Below are 24,845 nucleotides of genomic sequence, written 5' to 3' on the forward strand. Positions count from 1 at the left end.
ATCCATTAATGAACTTGGGACATTGATTGGAGACTTTGATTTCCTATCAAAGTGTCTGCCTGGCAATAAAAGTAAACCACACATTCCTGCACAACACACACAAGGGAAAATATGTATGCTTAAATCACGGGAGTAACCTGGACGGCCGTTGAAATGGACTGAATATGAGCGAACATATATTTCCTTTAATTAGTTACAGAGCTCAAGGCTTGAAAATAACTATTTCTTTGAGAAGCAATTTTGCTAATCAATGACTTCATTTGAGGAGCAACTTTGTAATTTTTGGGAGCAATTTGACCCAGAGACCTAAAGCAATGATTTTATTATGAGTTTATAGAAGAAGACACTAACTCATTCACTGCCATTGGATATGGACGGCAAAGATTCATTTTACCTGAGTTAACATTGCGTTATTTCTCAGTAAGGGAAATGTCAGAGGTCAAACAGCCTTGAGGAAAATTCAAGGATGTCCAACTGTCATTTTATTATTATATTTTATTTACATTTTTTTAAATATTTATTTTTTGATTTTTTTTACATCTAGTTCCATGCAATTAAATTCCATTTTCACACAAGCGTAAATTAGAAAACTAGTACAAGTCAACCAAGTGGACTTCTTTACTGTAAAGGGCATACAATATTCACATCAAAAGCGAAACACCCAAGTGTACATTTTCGACTAATTACGGCTCATCACAAAATCCCATTAATTTCTCTACGAGGAAAAAGCCCTTTCCCCCCAGTGTAATTTCTCTTTGTGCAAAACTTTGTGCGCACCATTAGATGTGTTTTCGCTACTGCGATTGTCTGGAGGTAAATGAACCTGTCAGAGTGTTTGCGTTTGCCACTAGATTAGCACGAGGGAGGCCATCGTGTCAGCACCCGCCTCGACTCGCAGGGCGTGATGATGCAAGAGCAGGCAACGAACGCTCCGGCCTGCCCTTCTGCCATCGGGGCTGCGAGTGTGTGTTGATATGTGCAGGCGGCGACAGAGATATCTGTCTGAAAGGCTGTGACATCAAAGTCTTTTGAAGCCTCGCCACTTTCCCCTCCGCCACGTCGCCCTTCATCAGAGCGTTTTATGAACTCCTTCTAGCTTCTGCTACCTCTTGTTCTTCACCACCTCCTTTGTAATTGCGCCTGACACCAGCCAAGCCGGTCGCACGGCAAATTCATCCTCATTCGGAAAGATGGAGGCATTGTGTGTTTATTTTATTCATACGTAGTAAATCCTATAAAAGCTTCATAATAGCAGCTGGAATGCTTCCGTTTCCATCGCCCAACGCATTTTTTTGTCTTCACCCTCAGCGGCACGCAACAGAGTGACTGACGACTACCTGGCATGGAAGCGTATAGTGAATGATCTAAACAACATTTGCATATTGCAATTATTTCCTGGGGTTAATTAGCTGCAGTGGAGCGCACCGCCCTGCGAGACCGGCCTCCTGTCATCGACTCGCTTATGCACACATAAATAAGTTAAAATTGTGTGTGCGTGCCAGGGCTGTCAGAAAAGTGTCCCAACTGCACACCTGTTGGCAGCATCCTTCAGCCATGACTGTCAAGGGAGAGTGAGGAACTAAGTGTGCTTACTTCCATGTCATCCATACTGTCCCCTCCCATGATATAAAAATACCATTCTGCTCCCAAGATAGCCTCTACTGCAATAATATGAACAGAGATGGTATTAAGAACTAGATGGAGATAAAAACAACTCCATATGTGTTTCAAAGTGAAGTTCTAAACTGGTCACAATATTAGGTACAACCGCTCAACTAGGATCCAAGTTTTCAATTCCACCCTACATAGTTGGAATCGGCAAATTGTTTGACAAAACAATCAGGCTGCAAAGATAACACACATTTAAGAAATAGTTTTGCGTCCCATGTCGGGTTTTCCAGCACTGTTACAAACCACGAGAAGATCGAGATAAAGTTGTTTTCAAAATAAAAGCTGGTGACTGTAAATCATCATCTGTCAACAAAAAAATCGTTTGTGGTCATCTATGGAGGCTTTTGATTTCAGTTTGTTATTAAAAGATCAGCACTGCATGTGCCTCGATCATATCTTCTAATATTGTTTTGGATTCAACTATGCTGCGGCATCTGTCCTCACTCAAATAAACATGTCATGAAATGAAAGAATCTCTTTCCAGTTCTTAGCCAATCCCATCCGGCAGATGAGCTCACGAACACAGTTTCTCGCAAGCTAGCCCGGTCCGGTAAATGTGCCGTGTTTACTCTCTGTAATGAGAAGCAGGGACAATAAGAAAGAGGAAGGTACCGCCGCCGGACTAACAGCCCCCCAAACGCCAACACAAACCCGGAGTCGAAGCAACACAGGAAACAATGAGTCTAACAACAACACGCAACACACTCGGACAAACAAACACTTCAGACCTCCGTGCTACTCTTTCCACCTCCTCCTCTTGCGCCAGCAAAACCCAAACTGAGGAGGCACACATCTTGCCTTGTGTTCCAGAAGGATCAGACTTGCTCAAATTTGTTGCGCTCACAAACTTTGTAGTCAGGAAAGACATTTGACTAAGAAAATAGCAGGAGGTGGGAATTCCTTCAGGATTGATGGAAGTTCCGTAGATCCATCCAAGGTTCTGCCTCCATCAGGCCACCTACAGAGAAAGTCTATCAGAAGCACCTGGCCTTCAATCTTTTTATCCGTCTTGAAGACATCATGATTATAAATGAGTAAAGTGCATAATTGCGATTGGCTAAGAGCAAAGATCTTATCCGTGAAGGGAAAAGGAAAATCATTGAGCCTGTTTTAACTTTCTTCTGGTCTCTGTTTTGTTCTTACTTTACACGTTGCGAGTGGATGGCAAGGCTTTGCAAAAGAGGAAGAAAGGTAGAAGCAAATTAGCGGTAGAGATGTGAAAATGATGGCGGCATTGCGGGTAATTAACAGGTATTGTAGCTGTGGCCAATTGGGAATATAACGGTGTGTGTGTGTTGGCTAATGCGGCAGGCTAATAAGAAAAGCGAAAACTGTGTCTAGGAGGGCTATTATTCTATACTTGACATCATATATGGATCAGTATAAGAGGAGGAAGAATGAGTGAGGAGGTGAAGGAAGGGTAAAAACTACAACGAGCAGATTAGCGTGCTCGGACTATACAATAAAACAACATGACCTTGACGGGGTCATTGTGCTCTGACAATATTTGCCAGCACATTGTTTCAAATCAATAACTCATTAACAAAGTACAAAGGAAGTTGCTGCGGGTTTGTGGGATTCTTTATTAGAAAAGAGGGGCTGCGGGCCAGAAAGGTCATCGCCGTGACATCTCGGCGAGCTTCGCGCCGCCGCTCGGCTTGTCAGGTGAAATTACCGCCAGCCATTAATTGACATCAGGCAAAAGGAGAGAGGGCAGGCAGACATGGCGCTGTTTGTTCCAGGATGACCCTGAGGTGTGCAGTGTATGTGTGTGTTTTTTTCCTTTCTCTTTTCCAGGTCAGCCCGTATCCACAACGTGAGTGTGTGTCGAGACAGAGAGAGCTCAGTGGGTGGGGGGGGAGAGGGAAGGGGGGGGGGGGGGGGGGGCAGCCAGGGAGGGCAGGATGGATGTGTTTGATGGTTGACCTAACTAGAAGATTGGGAGCAGGCAAGTGAGACCAGCTAGACTGTTTCTGCCTTGAGCAAACACACGCACACACACACACAGGTACTAACACAAATACTTAAGCCTCATTTCCACCAAGCAGTATAATTTGTCTTAACTCAGTAAAGTAGCCATTTTTCACATTCCCATCTGCAAAAGTTCTGAAGGGTAACGCCACAGACGGAAAAAGAGTTTTACCTGTATTCAAGTGGGTCAGGACTGAATGAACCACTTGGTAGAAAAATGCCTTTAGATGTGCTTTTGTACAAGCTAAAAGAGCTCCAACAGTGGATAATTAAAGTGTAGTTAAAAAAAAAAAAACGGCTCCCTTGCAACAACACTGGCACCACAAAGAGCCCGATGCAGACAAACAAAGGTCAAAGCTGTGACTCGATAATCACAGAAAAACACACAGCGGCTACACGGATGGCATACAGCCAATTTGTTCCTCCGAGCGAGCGAGCGGGTAGGCTGCCCTCCAGCTTTGGCCGTTGACCTTTCCTTTGACCCCTTCCAGAGGTTAATCAAGTCCCTACCTGTCCTTGGGTGTGCTCGGCCTTACCTCTTGGCATGATCACAGGTCAAAGCTCAAATAAATCCCGTCGGTTTAATGACTTTGGGGCAACGGATTGGTGTTTGCTGATGAGAGAGAAGAGGGTCAAAAATCTATATACAAAAAAAAAAAAAAAATCCTGGAGTGCTCACATGATGTTGTGACAAGTGTGTTCACGTCTTTGTGTGAATGCATTAGGGAATTGTCAAGTGTGTAGTGAAGAAATTAGAGCTCAGATGCTAAACCAGGGACAAGACAGAGGTCTAACCTGGGTTAGGTGGAAGTCTGGAGAGGTATTTTAAAAGAAGAAATATTTTGTGGAAGCGAGAGGGGGTCGTACAAGATGGGAGGGGCCAAAATGTTGAGCACAATAGAATTTAACTCAACAGAATCCACATTTTATATATATATATAAATACATGATATATCTTTTTTCTTTCATATGTATATAAAAAATGTATATAAGTGGTAAGACAGATGAGGCTGTTTTTTTGGGTCCCCTTTGCTCTTTCCCCCCGCCCCTTCTACTTTTCCAGGGCCTGTTGGCCTAATCCCAGCCAGCCAGCCTTGGGTGAACTCTTTGGAAGCTTCTTAAGCCTATGAATGTGCCTTTTGTTCCTGCCATTCCTCCGCTTGGCTGACAGAAAATAGCTAACTGGATTACTGCTAAAATTCAGAGTAAAGTGAACTCCCAAACTTCTATATGTGCTAAGAAAGCGCCAGCCACCTCCCTCCCTCGCCCGCCCGCCCCTCCCTCTCCTCATCAGCATCCCGCTTTCTATATCCTCCCATCCCTCCTTACGCCATCAAACGTGCCCCCTAAACATGGGCTGCTAGTGTGTGATCTGACGCAGGAGGAGAGAAGAGGGATTAGATAAGGTTGAGGGGTTGCAAACTATGGACCCTAAGGCTAAAGAGTAGGAACCTTAAAAGCAGTAAAGAACTTATTAATGGGTGTAAGGAAGCATATGAATCACTTCAGCATTATTAGCCGTGCTCATTGAAGTTAGAAACTGGAAAGCCATTTTCCGATCATACTCTTTTAGAAATTCAGTGCAATATATATATATATATAAATAAATAAATATAAATTAGAGTGAGTGCACTGTTGAATGGCTGTGTGCAGGTGGTCTTGGAGCTCAGCGGGAGTTAAGAGTGTGAGGTGTGGAGAACAAAAAGGTTTGTATGCGTGTGAATGCACGTGCCTCGGGTGGGTTCTGTTCAAAAAGATGAAAACAGGCCGGCTAAAGAGGTTTGATTTGATCCACCACCCACCCTGACTAACAGAGGTAAAAAGAGGCACACACACAAAAGATTGAAGGAGGGAAAAGAACTAAGATTTTTGATGAGTGTGTGTGTGTGTGTGTGTTGTGTGTATAAGTGCCTATGTGTGACAGCTTACTCCAGGGCGGAGTGAGGCAGAGCAGTGGCGAGCGAAGCGGTACGGGAGGGGGCGTGCTCGGAGGAGGCAAGGTCAAACAAACTCACATCTCGCTGACTTTTGGGTCAAAGGTCATAATTCAAGGGTCACCAACAAAGAGCCAACCTGTTCGGTCATTTATCTTTATCCGGGGCGATGGACATTTTAGTTTGGCAAGTTTGGCAAAACTCCTGTTGATCTTTGTAAGAAAGTTAAAATATTAGTCTTCTTGGACCTTAATAAGAATTTCAGATTTATTGGACTCAAGCTCAGTCTTTCCAGAACCAGAACCAAAAAAAGTGAAGCAGCATTCTATTTGCATTCTGCGAATCACACGTCATGAACGCCTAAAATCTGCACAAACCAACGCTGAAATTAAATCTGGACAGAAAACTGTTCATGTTATTTTAACTCGATAATTGACATGCTCTGTCATTTCATTGTTTTGTTCTACATTTCTCATTGACTCCGTTTTTTTTTTTTTTTTAGCTTTTAAAATGGCCTGGTGATTTGATTTCCACGAAGTAAAGAAAAAAAATGTTTTAATGTTTTGATTAGATTCGATTCTTATGGAACAAAATACACTGTTAAAAAAAAAACTGGGTGAACGTAAGGTTTCAAGGTAACAACTTTCTATAAAATTTTAAGTTATTCAATAAAATCTGTCAAACTCTGTTAATTGGATTGACGGCATTTTCATCCAAGAATTAAATCAAAACAATGCAGAAAAATATCAATTATTTACTTGACTTATTTACTTTATTGACCTTGCTACTAAATCATACCCAGAATAAAAACAAGTTTGCCCTTTTCTTCACGAGCCATCAAATAATAATTTTGGCTACGGACTGTAACATTATTGCTTTATTTTCCCTCCAGTCTGGCCTTAGTTATTCCACACAATGGAAATACATTCATTAAGTGCTCCACACACGTGTGTGTGTGTGCACATCGATGAATGTGCGTCCGCGTGCAGTCGCTGCGACATGATAAGAAGAATGTTGTTGCGGCTTGGCCGTCCGTGCGTGTGTGTTGTGGAGATAATAATCCCAGCGGTCAGCAAAGACTGACCGGGCCCGCCGTGGTTGGTGGTGAAGAGGAAGAGCGCGAGAGGGAAGGAGGGAGGCAAAAGAGGGCGAGAGGGAGGTAGCCATGTGGTTAACACTTGCTCACTGAGAGGCGACTGGAGCCCGGCCAAGCTCTTCACACACAGGCTGACCACACAAGAGCCTCTCTTTCTCCTCCTGCTTCTCATCCTCCCGACTTACTTCACATTTCCTCCCTTGTCTCTTTTGATGGACACCTCCCACTCCCCCACTGTGTTTTGTCGGGGGACGGTTTTCCCACCTTCGTGCGCGACCTCAAAGCATCACCTATCATCTCAGCACGTGATGCACATCTATCCCTCTCTTCCTGCCACTGTGTCACTCTAACACTCGTCTCTCCCCCCAAACGACATACCCGTACGGGGATCCGGTCCGTCTCCGTCTCCTTCTGTGGGTTGCGGTACTTTTCGTAAAATTCTCTCCTTTTCTTGCCCTCCTGGTCATCTTTGCGCTCCTTTTTTTCCACGGGTTCGCCCGACGGGTCGGTCGGAGCGGAAGACGATTTCGCCACCTCCAGGTAGTTCTCATTTGGGTTGAGTACCATCACGCTGTAACCCTCCTAAAACAGAGAGGATTTTTTTGTTTTATTAAATACACATCATGGCGGACATATTTTACTTTTCTCATCTTGAATTTTTTTTAAATTCATCTTGGGCACACGATGATATACATTTTCTTTGAAAAGTAAAATTGTTTTTTCATTCATGTACTTATAATAATAAAATAAATAATAATATACTACTAATAAAATAAATATAGAGGCAATAAATATAAAATTTTAAATAATGAAATCACTATATTTAATGTTAAGAACAAAAAAATATAGATTAGTATTAGAGTGTAAAGAAACGATATAATTGTATTAATAGTATTTTCCTTGCCACATTTTACTCGACAAAATTATTTTTTCACTGTTAAATGATAAGTCTTTATGCAATAGAAAAAAGGCATGATCGTATCCAAGTGAATAAAACAACACATTTCTCTCAGACATAAATACCCAAGAACAGACGGAAATTTCTAGTGAGGAAGCGCACCATTGGAATTCCACAAGAGCGCTTTGAGTCAGTGGACAGCACTTAGTGGCTCCAAAGGCCACTTCAAATCAAACTCAATCCATCCCAGCATCATTCAGCAGCCCGACACTTTGTGCCGCTACAACCGCATACGCGCTAACGTGTGACGACTCGTCCAAAATAAACCACATATAAAAACACGGAAATGGGAAATTAAATAAGTGGAGAAAGAGGGGGGGTCTTTTTTTCTTTTCCTTCGTGACTTCTTCAACTTTGCTAACATTTTTAATTAACTGTGTTTATTGTTCCGAGCACTCTGAGATTACAGCAGGAAATAGATCTTGTTTCACATTGGACGTTCACACACAACTGCTATTGTGAATACACACACACACACACACAACACACACACGCTAATAGCACATTCCGAGCAGTATGGGAGACACAAAATACCTTTGGGGGGGGATGTGCGAGGGAATTAAGAGAGGTGGCATCGTTTCCTCACTGCCTTCTCAAGGCATCACACACATCTTCTCTCCCTTAATAAGTGTCAACGCAATGTGCGTGTCCTCCCCGTGTGTCCCTTCTGTGCCCGGCGCCGTCAAACCTGCCACACACCCTCCATCGCTCCCTCCCTCCCTCCCTCTCCCTTAGCACCTGCCGTCTGTTGACAAGCGCACAATGACACGTTCCCACTTAGGCGGATTATGAAATTAGACTGATTCGCACTCTTTTGGCAAATCCATTTCCTGGACATACATTTTCAATAAGACATCTTCATATTCAGCTTTTTAATATTGGAATTTTGACGTTATTGTGATTTGAAATGCAACAAATGATTTGAGCGTTTATCGACATGATGCTAAAATACATTTGACTTGAAAACAAATAGAATGATCATTTTTAGCAGTCATACGTCCACCGATAAATTGATTTGAGTCAAGTAAGTGATAATAGCGGAGGATCTATTAGGGAGGATTACATTTGGGCCAGCGATATTACCGAGATATTTTCACACAGACGGCGTCGAAGACACCCGAGCGTGCATGCCGACAGATGGATGACCAGATGAAAATGGGATCCGGCTTGAGCGGGAGAAGGAGAGACGGACGGAGACGTGCATGCAGCTGAAGGGGAGCCACAGCAGCTCTGTGGCACTGCCCACTGGTGGCAGCATGATAACATAGCCGAAGGGATCACTTCGGGACTTAATACACGCACAATAGAATTAAATAAAACAGAGTTGGGACACTTAGTATGCTTTAAATGGACACGTGCAAATTATTTATTTTGTAAAATGTATAATAGTCATGAAGAAAAATGAAGTATGTTTTCCGACTGTGTCGCAGATGTGCGGGTTAGTGTATTTGTACTCATACACGCAAGGTGACACTGAGAGGTTTTTACAGTATAATTATTTTGATAGCTTGAGTGGAAGTGGAATGCATTGGGAAAAATACAAATTAAATCCTAAAAATTCTCCCTCCAAACACAAATGGGGGCATCATTCATCGACCTTGCAAAAAAACAAAAGCAAAATATCTGCCGATGTGTTCCATTCGATCAGGCCAAAAGCGAATAAAAAAGAGGACACCAGAAATGTCCGTATTGAGCGAGGGACAGACATCAAACACCATCACATGTCTGTGTTCCTGTTTTTCACTAATCCTGCTTTTCCCAGGGCAAAAGTTAATGGTCCAAGCACACAGGTCCACATGTTCTCCGGCTAACCCCCAGTGGCCTACAAGCGCCCGTCACTCATCAATAACCCTTTCCGCCCTTCAGCATTCTGATGCTAACCTCAAGTGGGCCGAGGAGCTTGTAACTTCCGCTTAATGCCGACAGTCGGTCTCGGCCTCTAGCCTTTGCTTTGGACGGACTAACGCACCTAAGTGAGCTAATAGTCACCCTTTCAGTGGTGCAATCACCCAGAAGGACATCGCTGTAAAGGCAGCCGGTGTCGTCGGCGCCTGGAGGATCATGTTTGCTTCTGTCGGAGACTATTATCAAACCACACAGGGATGTTTACGTTGGTGTCGGGCTTGCTAGCTGCTTAGCATCTCGCTAACAAATTGAGTCTAAATCTTAAACGATACGATTATTGCATGGAACTGGGAATAAAAACATGGCGCGCATCCCACACGATTTCTCCCACAAGGCTGACTAAGAGTTCAATCCTTGCTTGGTGACAGTTAAATCCTCTGAAACTGTTCTAAAGCGAGGTCAGTCGGTCCTTTTGTGTTTTTGTGCAAACTGTTAAGTCTTGCGTCTAAATCTGATCTTTGTGCTGTCAACGTCTGAATCTCAAACAAACGCGCGACGCAAACCTCGGGTCACCCCCGATTCTTCTCGCGCTGAACCTCCCTCGCACGTTTTGAACGTTTGAGGTCGCGTCGCCTTTGTGCTAAACACACACGGGCACTGTCCTAAAGAAAACACACACAGAGTCCTCGAGCGTTGGCTCGGTCTTGTCTTTTCCGCGCCGGCTGATCCTCTTCCCATGCCCTGCGAGTGCCCCGATGCCACCGCCACACTGAGTCCCTGCCCCGGCCGGGGCCAGCGGTCAAGAAGGTTAGCCCGACCCCGCTATGGGAGGGAACCCGACCTCCATCACCCTGCCCTGGACGCTCCTTAGCGCTCTTTTGTCGGCCTGTCCCGCATCAGAGAGCAAAACAAAGGCTGCCGCTGCTACGGAAACCGGCTTCTATCATCATCGGGGAGAGGCCGTTCCTTTCCGTCATCGTGCCGTCTTATCTCATTGGTAGTCTTCAAAAGGAACTAAAAGAGGTGTTGGAAATATTACAAAAACACCATATTGGAATTCTTGCTCAAAAATATGGGAGAAAATAGCACTGTTTGGGATTATAAATAAGACAAGGCTGTTTTAAGTACAATATGGAGACCCTTACGAGCTCCCTTTATGGTTCAATTGGATGCTTTTCGCCCACTACTGCCATGATGGCCACACATCATTATTTTCTCCTCTTGTTGAATTATTAGCTGTGTGTGTGAGAGTCTCTGTGTGCGTGATACCGCCTACACAATGGCGAGAAAATAAGACACCCCCCCCACACCCTCTTTTAAGACAGCAGCACCTAGTTTTACCAACGGCGCTGAAAACGAAATGTGCCTAATATGCAGGAGTGGCGAGCGAGCGAGGCGGCCGGAGCGAGAGGGTGTTTCATCTGTGCGAGCGGAGCTTAGCGCCGCTTTGATGTGAGGGCTCTCATGCAGTGAGCTAGGGGGGGGAGGTTGGGCGAGGGGGTGGTGGTGGAAGGACAGCGCTTGACAGGTACAAAGCACGGCTGATAGGTGTCACGGACGACGACGGTGGACGGTGCGGTCGTGTGAATATCGAGGCGAGAAATGCAAGGCAACATCTAACACGGCGTTCATTGAAATTGAAGGCGTACACTATTCTGTGTTTTGTCAAAAGGCGGTTGTGTTTGGATCAGGGCAAGGGGGCACTCCCTTTTCTGGGGCAGCTTTCACTTCCTCGATTCGGCAATATGCAGGGCCCTGATTGGCTGCTGAGACTTGACTGACAATAGCGAAGGGGTCACTCAGCATGGCATACCCAATAGGATAAGGCGGAGGGGAGGGATTGAGACCTGAACGAGACACAATGAATGACAAAAAGACAATTGGGGATGGGGGGGGGCCGGATTGTCATATTATATGACAGCTGAAACTTAAATAGGAAGGACAGTTAAATAGCAGCGAAGAAGCTAAGAAGCAATAAGTAGTGTATAAGCTTTTGCTCTGCAACAGGGCCACCCTGCTTTGTGTGACCTTGACTGTCTACAAGTTTTTTTTTTCTTCCCCCCATCAAGTCAATCCCCCTCTTTTCTACCGCTCTTCTTTTTTGAACTGACATACCACACAGATCGCACAGTACTACCACATTTAGTCATGGTGCCCCACAACGCAGCACCCCACTAACCCAAGACCCTTCTATGTTTCTCAAAGAAAGGAGGGGCACCAGAGTACTTTACTGTACCACAGGGGCAAAGAAAAGACGTGTGGATCTTAGGGGTGATGTGAGAGGATATGAGCTGGGACTGTCATCAGCCTGTCAGGACAAAATCCATCATCCTCTTGATAAATATGAATGCCCGGAGGGGGACTGTCAAAGGGCACCTAAACTCCACTCAATATTATTATCTCACAGTTTTATATAAAAAGGCAAAGCAAAAAAGCTGACAGGAGAAAACACAAGGAGCTGATACTACATATACTATTTAAAATTAAATTTTATTTATTACGTTTTTATATTATATATATATATATATATATACTATATACATACATATATATATATACAATTTTAAATACAATTTTATTTATTTATTTTTTTGTATCAGCTCCATACAAAATAGATGTTGAGATCTCCAGTACATGAAAAATTTAAAAAAAAAAAAAAGGCGCCTTCTCAACATCCATTTTCTGTACTGCTGCTTATCCTCATTAGTCATCTGTCCTCCAATTTTTGCACCTCCTACATTTAACTCCAATTGAATTATCTTTAAATTCTAGTTCAAAGGGCTACAGGCATTGTTTGCTCTCACGTGGAACTTAATAAGAAAACTTTCCCTTGATCTTAATGAGCGCAAATAGTTTAGGTTAGAATGAGACGCTAAGCGTCGAGTCGTGGTGTCGGTAATAAGAAGCGGGGTTTTTAACCTTGGCACGGATGCCTGGGCTCATTTAGAAATGTGTTTATATGTGGAGTTGAATATTTATAAATGAGTTCAAAGTGGAGCAGTGGGGTGGAGGAAGTGAAGAGAATAGCACAGCTTCTGATCCCTGATGCATCAGCTTCTTTTCATGCACGCATTTACATTTCTTTCTTGCGCTTTCCTGTCTCGCTCCTCCCGACCTTTCTATTTTCAGCACCTCGGTGAAAGGAAACACAAGTAGAAATGACACACGGAAAAGTGCTCGAGTAGATCACGACTTACGAGCGCCCGGGCCGGTTTGGGTTTGTCATTTCAGGACGCTAGTAAGTTGTGGTGGCTGCTTCATCTGCTCTCAGCACCATGCATTGGGGAGGTGCAAGGTGGGGGTTGGGGGTGGGGGGCTGCGAGGCCTGTGGGGGTGGATGTAGCATTAATCACCGTCCAGGTGGAAATTGTCAGAGCTATCGATTGTGCAAGTAAATGTTACCAGAGTCATTTGTCAACCTTTCTTTTTTTTTTGTTGCTCGGCTTCAGCAAAGATACGACGCTGAATGTAAACTCGCTACACAGAAATTTAGAGGTACGTTTTTCACCGAGGAAAATAGTCACCGCGGTCACTTTATTGAATCGTTAGCCGGAGTCATCTGTCATTATTTTGGTGAAAACAGCAGCTAATTCAACAAACCAAGACTCCCGTTGTCTTACACGACACAAACCAGGCTAATAATATTTCGGGACTTTTCATCGTAGCAAATAAAAAGTCCTGTCAACAGATGTTTTTTTCAAAAGTTGTCCGCTAAACCAAAAGCATTCGAAAGCCTCTCACAACTGTCCTGCTTCTTGAGCAAAAACGATGCCATTAATTATGGAAGGCAAAGTTAACACATATTTCCAGAAGAGTCCAATAAAAGAGTATAAAACATATGATTGCCACAATATGCTACGCAGAAAGACGAGCGAGCCCAACGCTGGAAAGCTGTGGGGAAATAAAGACAGGAGGCTTATTCTAACGCCGTTAGCATTTTGATTTATAAATTCTATATTGTCTCCCCTAAGCATACACATGTATTTTTAATGAGGGCACAGCGAGATATAGATCATGGAGTGATAGGTGTGTCCCAGCCCTCCTGCCTAACTATTTCATGTATAAATCAAGAAAAGAGGGCAGAAGAAAAGGGGAGGCAAAAAGGCTACAAAAAAAAGGGGGGGAACAATGGAGCAAAATAGGAAGAACCCAGCTAAAGGCTACCACTGATTAAACATATATGAGGGGATGTTAAAAGAGAGACGCAATTTTTGTTAGATTGTTGCATTTTCAATATCAACTATAATTTAGTGTAAAATATGACAAAGGCATCAATCAAGCACATTATATTATTATTAATTATTATCATTTTATTTTATATTATTATTATTATTATTATTATATATAGCCAAATTACACCAAAGCAGTTTTCTGAATGATGAAAAAATTGCTGACTCCATGAGCTCTTGAAAAATCATATTGAGCAAGTATGCAATTATATTCACAAGAAATAAAGCGCCGGTCATCCAAATAGTTTTCAGGTGGAATGATGCTGTCGTGTCCTCTGCATTAATCTCGGTGAACATCACAGGAACGCTTTGACCTCCACGGGTTAAAGGTCCAGAAGGAATCCCTTCACCCTTGCCCTGTTATTGTAACCTAAGACAGAGGAAACTGGTGGTCCTGCTCACAACCACCACCGTCGAATATCAACTTCACCCTTAGGCTTTGATCACTGTAAACATGGATTTATGTTTGAGGGGGAATTTTACATTGAGTGCGAGTCCACTGCCTCGCCCCCCCCCCCACTACCCACACACAAAGTCCAAGAGAGAGTGACCTCTTTCTAAGTGGAGCTGCACCACAGGTCCTTGAGGTTGCCACAGCCAATCACAAGCTGTGTTTGAAGTGTGAAGGGTAAACACCCAGGCTGCTCTATCCTGTCATTTACTCTGCTTATTTTCACAGGATGCAACCTACAAAAAGAGTACTGCAGAATATCTGAGCACGTGTGTGTGTGGTGAAGCACATTTTCAAAAGTGTCATTACCACATGCCTGGGTTTACGCTTCACAGCACACACATGGAGCTACGCATGTATGCTGGAATCCCCTTCATCCTTTCCCCACACACACGGCCAAATGGACAAATCCATGCTATGGTAAGTTAGGGGGAAAAAAAAAAAAAAAAAGCTTGGACCAAAAGACATTTTCCTATTAACCCAACTCGGGCTTCAAAAACAGTTGAAAGCAATTAAGCATGAACAGCAGCTGTAAAACACATTGTCGCTTTCTCTTACACACACGGTCCCTTCAACCTCGCCATTACCACACTCCTCACTAGACGGTTCTTTCAAATCCACTTTTTTTTTTTTTAAAAGACCACCTGTTGTCTATTATTTTTACATACGGCTTTTCCCATAAATCATAACCGTAGGTAATTAATCAAGCTGTCAAAACAGGGACCCGGAGGTCACCTGCAAGGGGTCGGAGGTGGTTGCGGGGCCAACGGAGGTCAGGGTCACACCGCATTCCTCATTATCAAGTTGGGATAGGAGCAAACCCAAGCGAAAGCAGATGGGGGCCAAAAGAGACACACACAGAGTGAAGGAGAAGGAGAAGGGAGGAATGGACAAAGGGAAACGTGAAAGAAGCTGTCAAGACGCCGGCAAATAAAGAAACGGGGGGTGCAATCAATTCCGACTAGTGAGACGTCACTGTAAGCAGGTGGGGAGGGGGGGGGAGAACAAAAGAAATCTACAAGCTGGTTTCTACTGTATGGACCTGAAATTGGCAGCAGTGAGGAGAAAAGAAGGCAGGAGGATGCTTTGAGGAGAAAATAGGAAATCAGCTGTGGAAGGATGATTGTTATCTTCTTCTGTCCTGGCGTATGTGTGTGCGAGCAAGTGTGTGCGATGAGGCAGACTGATAACTTTCTCTCATGAGTGGGTATCTGTGTCTCAGTGGGTAGACAACCGGTTCAGAGACACCAGGGCCACGGGTCGAGAGTGGCATGTCACAGACTCCACGGTACATATTGCTGATTAGATCACAGCGATTGGGCCTGAATACAAAGACGTGGCGGGAAAAAATTCCCACAGGTAGGTAGAGGGAGTTTAGAGCCACAACATGAGGTACAACTAGCGTACACCCGATTGATTATAAGGCGGAGTCTCAGGAAACAGGTTGATTTTGGGGAAATTTCCGTATATGGGAAATTAAGATATTGGGAAACAAACTAGTACAGAAAATAAGTCAAAGTTTAGGTGCACTGTCTATTTTGGGAAAATAAAAGGATCCTCAGTGCACTTTATAGTCTGGAAAATACGGTACGTAAAGAGTAGTCAATATTCAATATTTTTTCAGTAAAGTTCAAAATAGATTTTTTTAAATCGACTATCATATTAGCCACTTCATATCATACAAGGTGTTTTTGTACTTGGGCCAATACTTTCTGGAAAAAAAGGAAACTAGCGGTGGAGTCGACAGACAAATTAGCCGATAGAGGAAAAAGATTGAGTGGGGGGAAAAAAAAGAGAACAATTTAAAAAGTGCAAATGCGCTAAAGTGCTGGCGCTACCTTCATACCACCCCCCACCCCACCCCACCCGTCTTCCTGCCTTGAATTCTCAGGCGTGGCTGGCTCTATCAAAAACATCACTCTTGAACGCGGCGCCGACCATTGCGCAAAATTAGCTGTCACCCTCTCCTCAAAATCTTTGTTAATCTTGTTTCCAGTGTTTGCGGATTTATCAGCACATGCATCACTGTCAGCTCCTTGGTTACTGAGACGCACTACTTGGGAGGAGATATAATTAAAAATGTTTTCTGTGTCGAGATGTATGTGTGAGTGGTGAGGAAGGTGAAATCTTCGCTTAGCTTCCTTTGGGAGTCTACAAAGAGTCATAACAGAATTCTTCACTTTAAGTAAACGCCCTCTTTGCTGAAATGTGGTCAGTGCCATCTGACCAACATCAGGAATTTTTATTTTTAAAGGATCAACCAAACTGCATCAAGGTTATGTGAGGAACATCTAATGAAGAACTCTGGCAACTCAATATTGGTCAGTCAGGTGTGAGAAATCTGTAGCACACTAGCAGCAGATTTTTATTTTCCTTTAATTCATAGGTGTCAAACTCAAGGCCCGGGGGGGCAGATACGGCCCACCACATCATTTTATGTGGCCCGCAAAGACAAACAGTGCATCATTTTTTGTCAATACTAAAATTACATATTGTCTGTACTTTAAAAAAATAACTATATTGCTGGCAATTTTTATAACCATTCATCAACAGTTTTTACGAGTCTGATTCCAAAACTCGTTATTCATCAATTTGTTGTGTAGCAAGGAAACGATAACTACGATGCGGCCCGCGACGAAAATGAATTTGACGCCCCTGCTTTAAATCATACTAAGAAGCAGCGCTAACCATCTTGTCATTCCTTTTTTTTTTTTTTTTTTTTTTGTCCGCAGGGCCACAATAGACTTTGGGCTTGCCCAGTGAGGAACCCTAAAAGCCTTTTTTACATTGTCAGATAAAATATATCTGCGGTGCAAGCAAAGGCTTCTTCGGCATGCCCCCACATATCCCCCCACCCCTTCCATCTAAACCTAAAGTGAGGTCTGGCAGGTTTGGCTGGGCGCTTGCGTATTCCCCCTCTTCATTAGCGAGAAAATGGACTCTGGTAAACGCTTGTTAAAGCCCTTACCTACACTCCCCCAGTTAATGGGAGTGATCCATTTGTGTCCGTTTCTGCCTGACAAGGCTTTACTGGAAGATTAATAGTGCGGTGTCAGGCCACGGCCACCCTCTGTCCCGTTCTCATTTCCTTTCTTGTGGGACGCCGCCGCGCACATGCAATAATGGAGCTCTGGCTTTTGTTGTAACGCCGTGATTAGCCGGGGAAGAAAACGGTAAAGGAACGTCAGGTTGGGAAAAGGGGGGGGGTGCAAAAGTGGAGAGACGAGATCGTGGGGGAGGAGAATAAGATGAATATGGCTTTTACGATTGTTTAAGGCTGTGAATTACAGTCACTTAACAATGGCATATTGATATGGTTATTAATTAATCTCCCTGAAAGGTTAAGTAAGACATAATGAATCATTTATGAATAATTCCTCGCGTTTAAAAGCTGCTTTATCTTGACGTGATCCTGCGAGAGGTCTCCGAGCGAGGTGAGGACGGAAATGATGGCGGAAAATAGGACAGAACGAGGCAACACCGAAGTGGACATAATAGAAATTGGGATAGGGGGGGGGGGATAAAAAGCAGAAGAAAAGAGCGGGGGGAAATCCTTAAAAGGGCCACCCAGGGTTTGGTCTATCAGCCGGGCCCCTCTCGCCATCCTTCTTCTTTTTTAGAGATGACACCGTCAAGTACTCTGTCCTTTCACGAAGAGGGCAGGATAATCACTCTTCATAATTACATGGATATTCCCAGGAAGTCCTGTCCTATCCTGGAAGAGCGTCTCCTCCGAGGAGAATCCCGATGTTGGAAACCAGCCAGACCAATACAAACGTCTAGAGAACATTTTTAATTTACGTGTGTGTGTGTGTGTGTGTGTGTCATTACGATATTGTTTGGTGATTCCTCTGATGGGCAAAGCAACAATCTGGTCAACACACCAGAACAGATACAGACATGAACCGCCCCCCCCTCCCCGTCCTCAGAGTGGGCGCCCACAGAGAACAGGCCAGTGCAGGGGATTGATTGGGCCTGCTGGTGTCTCATTAAATTCTTGGGATTGTCTAATTGTCTTTTGTGGACCTAAGAGAGACTAGTACATTATACTCATTGCAATTAACTCAACAAAAGATCCGAACCGCCCAGGCACTGGGGGGACAAGGCGGGCGGGCTAGGCCAGAGCTTCCCCGCCGTCTCCACCCGGCCCATCGCTACCAACACAAACACGCACCGGAGGGGTCGCCCGAGAACCAAGGCGAGGGGAAAACAAAAGGGAGTTGAGTTGGATGAAGATCTTGGGATTGGACAGATGTCAACGTTGGGTGGGAGACTGCGGTGAGTCAAAAAAAAAAAAAAAAAAGAGGAGGAGGGTGTCTGTGCTCATTTAAGACGCACCTTTGTGCTGGACCTGTCTTGTTTACTGCACTACAGCTTAGCCGTGCGAGGGTCCCATTCAAGGTCCGGGCCTTTCAGAAGCTACTGAAGGAGCCCTTAAGCCCACTTAACTACCATTTTCACACACTCTGCTCGCTCTCCTCTTTGTCCTTGCCTCCGTTACATCAAACGCAGGAACAAAAGCGGGGAACAGAAACTGGGCTTGGCAGAATGGGGCACATAACAAATATTAATTTGAAAAGGTGTTAGAGAGTAGAATCCACTTTTATGCACAAGGACAACTTGGGCTTTTTTTTTTTTCTACCTTTGGGGCAGGCAGGGGGAGGGGGTGGATGTCTTTCTCCAGGGTCCGCAATGAGCTTGGTTTTCAGGTTAAAGGGAAGGCTGAGGACTAGTTGCACAATTATCTAAGAATGAAGGGCTTGAGATGTGGCACACTGCTAAAGACTGAGGAACCCAAGTGCAGAAAGACGCACGCATAACCGCCTTGTTCAGTAAAGTTCCAAACATCAGACATCATTATCTTGCCAGTCTTCAGATGGAGCCATAAAAGAATGAAACAACAACAGGAGGTGCACGCTGCAGCTGTTAAAAAGAAAGAACTCACACTAAATCTGGAGCTTGAGGTTTGATCCACTCGTGGAGCAGAAAACAAGTTAATTCCTTAACAGTGCATTCAAACAATGAAATGGTGACTTTTCCATACAACTTTATTTTGTTTATGGATTTGTGAATATGTAGTACATAATAATAGTAGTATAGAATATATAAATATAATAAATATAATTAATATAATATAATATAATATAATATAATATAGACATTTTGTACTCCTCCACAGTTAATCTCGAATCTGCAGACTTTTTGCAATTAGTTTTATGTGTCAAATTTGAGAAAGATTCATTCAAAGGTTTCGCTTGACTGAAGGAGAAGAGAGAAAATTAAAAAGAGAAACACACCTGTCGCTGCCGCATTAGTGTATCAATATTATGAAAGCCGTTAGAAGAACTAGAGCAGAAAAAAAAAATTACGATTCCCACAAAAAACAAAAAAAAACAATTACACTTTTAAATGAACTGTTTGAAACTCACGTGACAGAAATGTTATTTGCTGCCCAGTAAATGGTTTTGTAAGACTGACCTTGAAGTGACTGGTGGAAAGATAATTATCTGAACAAGATGTAATCCACAGCCCACCGCTTTTATGGCTATTAGCTGAGAAAGACACACACACACACAAACACACACACACAGAGTGCAGGTGAAAGGCGCATGCGTTTCCCGTGGAACTCTGTGTTAATCACATCACATGAGAAAGTGGGGTGAAAAGTTTACGCCGCAATTACCCAAGAGAAAAAAACCCACCTTTTTTCACGTGTTTTTTAGACACACACACATGCACACGCAGCACAGACAGACTTCCCGAGGTCACAAAGTCACGGACAGGCCAGTGGCATGTTGAAAAGCCCATCCTGTGTAAGGAGACGCCACAACGTTCTAATCTGCAGGATACCAGCGCCGCGCCGAGTCTCCAGCCATCTGACATGGACCGACACCGCGGGTCGTGTTGCTGGTCACACCGACTCCGGGCTGACCCGTCACTGGCACTCGGCGGGCTGGATCTCACCCAGCAACTCTGGCTGACCTCAGTAGAACACGTGACCAACTGTCAGGTGTGGGCTGGGAAGCGGTGGATGGAGAAAGATGAAACGGGATAGGACACGGAGGTTGGCCCAACTCCACTTTTTTAAGAGGTTAGATTATCATCAGGTGGTTCGGTTCATACCAATTTTTTTTTTAATTCATACTTGGTAGCTAAGGAGTAAACTCAATTGTGACAAAAAGCACTGCTTGAAAGTGTTGACAAATTCAGCTCAGCGCAATTAATTCCACAAAGAAAACGTGGACACAAGCTGTGTGTGCAAGATGGCAGTTAAGAAACAGGAGGATGAAAGAAGGAGGGGAAAAATCGCTCGGAGAGGATACTATCTGAGGAAAGGTGGGTGTTTCGATGACAAAGCCTTCTATTTCCATAGGCCTGATCTCTTCTGCTCCCTCGGAGCCACGGCCTTGATCTGGGCAAATAGCGTGTGTATGTGTGCACGTTTTTGCATTTATCTCTTCGCATCGTTTGCGAGTTGATGCTTCCGAGTCCCAGCTGGTATGCGGTGCAACAATTTCGTACCCGTCCGCTCGCCTTGCCGTGGAGCCCGAATACCGCACGGGAGAATGAAGAACGCCGTCTAACTCTAATGATCGCTAACCTTGCTGAATTTTAGCATTTAAGTGGGCATGTGTTCCAAGGGAGATGGGGAGGGGAGGGGTAGCCTGGAAGAAGATTAGGGAGGTGGGAGACATGATGAGAACGTTGACCATGAAGATTCAAGGGTTGGATCAAATATATTGTATACGATGGAGGGATGAAGGGATAGAGAGAGAGATGGAGAGACAGAAAGAGAGAGAGAAAGAGAGAGCGAAAGAGAAAGAGAAAACCATTTAGATGGATAGATGGATAGATAGATAGATAGATAGATAGATAGATAGATAGATAGATAGATAGATAGATAGATAGATAGATAGATAGATAGATAGATAGATAGATAGATAGATAGATAGATAGATAGATAGATAGATAGATAGATAGATAGATAGATAGATAGATAGATAGATAGATAGATAGATAGAAATAAAACGTAAGGAGAGAATTTGGATGAGGAGCCGTATCCTGACCGTATACTGCCACCTATCTCTGTTATGCGGCACGACAGTCCCTGCTGCTTCCACATCTGTCCCAGAATCTGTTGCCCAAGTTTAGAGGGAGTTGAGATCAGAGACGGGGGAAAATGACGATAAAAGCCCCAAAGAGATTACATGAAGACAGTTGACAGTTTTAGGGATGTGGAGGGGATGGGGGGGGGGATGAAAAGGTAGCGTGTCAGCCCCACAAGCCTGCCAGTCCAGCCAAAGCCATTCTCTCGTCTTCCATCTCACACACACGTGAAACCAGCTAAAGACACACATAAGCAAATTATTCTCAACATCAAACCGAACAATTTGGTAACATGTGCACGCGTGAGGAGATGCAAAAATGCTAACCCACCCCCCGCTTTTATTTCTGCATCAATCCGCTTTCGGAATTCCCCGGCTAGGGGAAACGGGACGGCTCCTTGGGCTGGGCAACCGGCGGCAGCCTTGGTTCATATGCAGGTTCCAGTTCATCTGCAGTTCAAGCTTAACCTCATCTGTTTGAAGCAGCATCCCATCAGCTCAGGATCATGATTATTCAGGACCGGGAAGAGGAGCACCGTGTGCCATCAATACAACATCTGCCTTCTCCTTCACTGTCTCTCTTTTTGTACATGCAACTAAAACTCCCTCCGAGTTTAAGCCCCCGCATTTAAATCTATGTCTTGACCTCGTCCGTCGATCCATCCCAAGCAAATACGCGTTCTCAGGTGAACAAAAAGCATACCGCCCTTCACTTTACGCCATCTCACTAATTAGACATAACATATACAAAATGGTTAATTATTGACTTTGCCCTCCTCAGTTCAGTGAAGACTCTCAACTAAAGATGAGAAAGTGAGCTGGACTTGCCATCTGGCATCCGGATGGATGCCCGATGGACCGGCATCTTTACGGGTCGATATGGTGCTATTTGAAATATTTTCCTACATTTGACCCCAAGAGACCGACCCACAATCGCTTGGCTTGTGTTTCGATATATTATAAAAGAAAAAATAATAAATATAATATATTTGTATATGTATTTATATAATTATATGAATGTATATTTATAAAAATATAAATTAAAGAATGAAATCACATAGTAAAAAGTGTGACCTAAACTATTTGGTGGAAATTCTTCTACATCCTCCAAATGCAGTGACCGCCAAAGACTTGGGACGGCAGTAAAAGCATGAGCAAGCGACGCACGCCTTCATGCATCTGTTATCAGACTTTCGAGGAAACAAAGCCTATTTTTACACGAACAAAAAAAAAAAAAAAAAAAGATCTCCACTGGCCTCCTCCACTTGTCTTTATTCTAATCTGCAGCAGAGGAGTTCACCAGGAAGTCAGCGGGGTATAGAAGAGTTGTGCCTCAGGCATCGCGCACTTGTACGCACAAATCTACAGGGGAACGGGGAGTGGGATGTTGCAGAATAAGAAACATGGCACGCTGGAGGTAGGATAAATCATTCCAAATGGACCAATGAAATTGAGACCACGATTTGATATCAAGAAATACAAACTTGTCCTCTTGGAACACTTTAGAGAAGCCATGTAAGCGAAGATACGCAACTAAAGTAGGGCAACAAAGAAATGGGGATGGACCTGCACGTGAAAAACACAACTGATGATCTGAAATGAACTCCAAAAAATAAAATATTCAGACATTCCCCCCCCCCCAATTTTCTCTTTAGCTTGACTTCCAGGTGTATGCCATTTTTGCATGATGCTTTAAATGTTATTATGAGCGTGCACAAACGTGTTAGGACGGCGCATCTGTCTAATTGCTGGTGCATTCGAGGGCCAGGTCTTTGATCTGGGGGCTGCGCCGGGCCGGGCCGGGCCTCGGCACTCGCTGCGCAGGGTGGTCTCCCATCATGCTCGGCTGATCACAGACGAGGCTTCACTATTGGCTGCCTGGCAGGCCCTCCCATCAGCCTCGCCGCAACACGCCTCTGACAACTTCATTATCAAGCCTGGGCGATGCTGCGCGCCTCCGCTAGCAGCAGAAGGCTAGCGCCGGCGCAACGGCGCGCACGCTGGAGTGCGAGGATGAGCGGGAGACGACACAAGCAGGCGGGAAAAGCAATCTGTAGCCATGTTGTAAGAAGAAATGAAGGCTTTTCTCTATGATTACATCATGTAAATAAATATTAACATCCATTTATTCCTGCTCCATTTCAATGATTTTAATTTTGGCCTATATTATTTTGTATTGAAGTATTTAGGCCACATTCTACTTCTGAGTTGTCTTAACGTGGTGGCTGCCGAAAAGTTATGTTATGGAGGTGAAGATAATAAAGGAAAACAAGTACGGCGTGGAGCAACAACTTTTCTCAGATCTAGGAACAGAAAATGACGTGTAATTGATCAATGGATAAAAATAAGATATTTCTTTCTGCACATGGTCTTAACATATGTTAAACGAAGTTAAATGGAAAGCCGGAAACTTTCTCTGCCAGCTCTTTGGACTGACTCTTATTTCCAGGGTGCTGAACAAGAGCCATGCTTGTAAAAGTAGGCTTTGCTAGGCAGTATGGCAGGTAATCCCGCTTTACCGTGGTCATAGCACAGTGGTAGGTGGCTGAACTATTGAACTCTGTCCCTGCAGCTAAGACATGCTAGTGCCGAGGACTAATTAGCCGGTTGCATGGAAGTGGAGGGGAGGGGGGGGGGGGGGTTCTCCCTCTCTCTCTCCCTCTCTCTCTCTTCCTCCTCTGCTCCACTTCTATTTCTTTTCATCTCTCATTCATGAGCCCTTGGTGGTGCCCTTGGCATTGGGTATGTAAACTATCAATTCATACCATCACACACAGACCCGATCGGGATTGGCATTATAAAACCATAACCCCGTCTGCATAATGAGCACACAGTTTAAAGAAGTTACTGGAGAGGTGACGCTGTGTGGAAAAGATAATTATTATTTAACAACGCAGAGGTATATTTTATTCCAAGTAAATTGAAATGGAGTTGGCTGTATGTTGTTAAAGTTAGAACCTTTGGGGATGGTGAAAAAAATCAATATCTGTTATTCTGCTTCAAAATAATTTGATTCCAGAAAGTCAATCTATGCTTCCAGATTCTCGTCCTTCTCGTTATTTTATGCAACCGAGCAATTGCTGATTGTCTTCTTTGGGTGTTACATGCAGAAAGGGCAAATAATTTCATCCGTTTTTGCGTCATTGCATGAATGAAGATCGTTTCAGCAATGTGTTTGGTGGTGTGTAAAGAAAAGAAAATCAGTCAATAAATAGTTCTAGTGCAAACACAAACTGGTAGATTAGTGGTACTGGCTGCCCCCTTTTGTACAGACAAGGCGAGCGAGAGAGACCAAGAGAGAGAGAGAGAGACAGTAAGAGAGAGAGAAGAGTTCTATGTGTTGAGAGCAAACAGATGGCGTAAGGGAAACCAGGGACTCCCACCAAAACCTACTTAAATGTGTCACTGCCGAGCTGAATCAACAAAATGCAAAAACACACACACACACACTTTGCTGATCGATTGGTAGGATGTTTGGATCCATAAGAGTCTAGATACAGCAGGAACAGGTAGGTCAAGCTGATTGACAACTTCTTAGATGGCTTCTTAGATCCTTGTTTGAAACCCTTAAAAAAAAAAAAAAA

At 43.9% G+C, this 24,845-nt stretch overlaps 1 protein-coding gene across 3 annotated transcripts in view; it reads right to left on the reverse strand.

Annotated features, from left to right (window-relative positions):
- Positions 1-24,845, reverse strand: part of arb2a (ARB2 cotranscriptional regulator A) — a 106,596-nt gene that overhangs the window by 63,333 nt on the left and 18,418 nt on the right. For all 3 annotated transcript variants that reach the window (XR_011086630.1, XM_049763983.1, XM_049763984.1), the window contains exon 7: positions 7,051-7,254. Coding sequence is in view for 2 of the 3 variants with exons in the window: in XM_049763983.1 (XP_049619940.1) it covers positions 7,051-7,254 (204 nt within the window). In the remaining variant the exon portion in view is untranslated. The remainder of the gene's footprint in view (positions 1-7,050; positions 7,255-24,845) is intronic.

The sequence above is a fragment of the Syngnathus scovelli genome, chromosome 3 (genome assembly GCF_024217435.2).
Source record: "Syngnathus scovelli strain Florida chromosome 3, RoL_Ssco_1.2, whole genome shotgun sequence".
Lineage (NCBI taxonomy): Eukaryota > Metazoa > Chordata > Actinopteri > Syngnathiformes > Syngnathidae > Syngnathus > Syngnathus scovelli.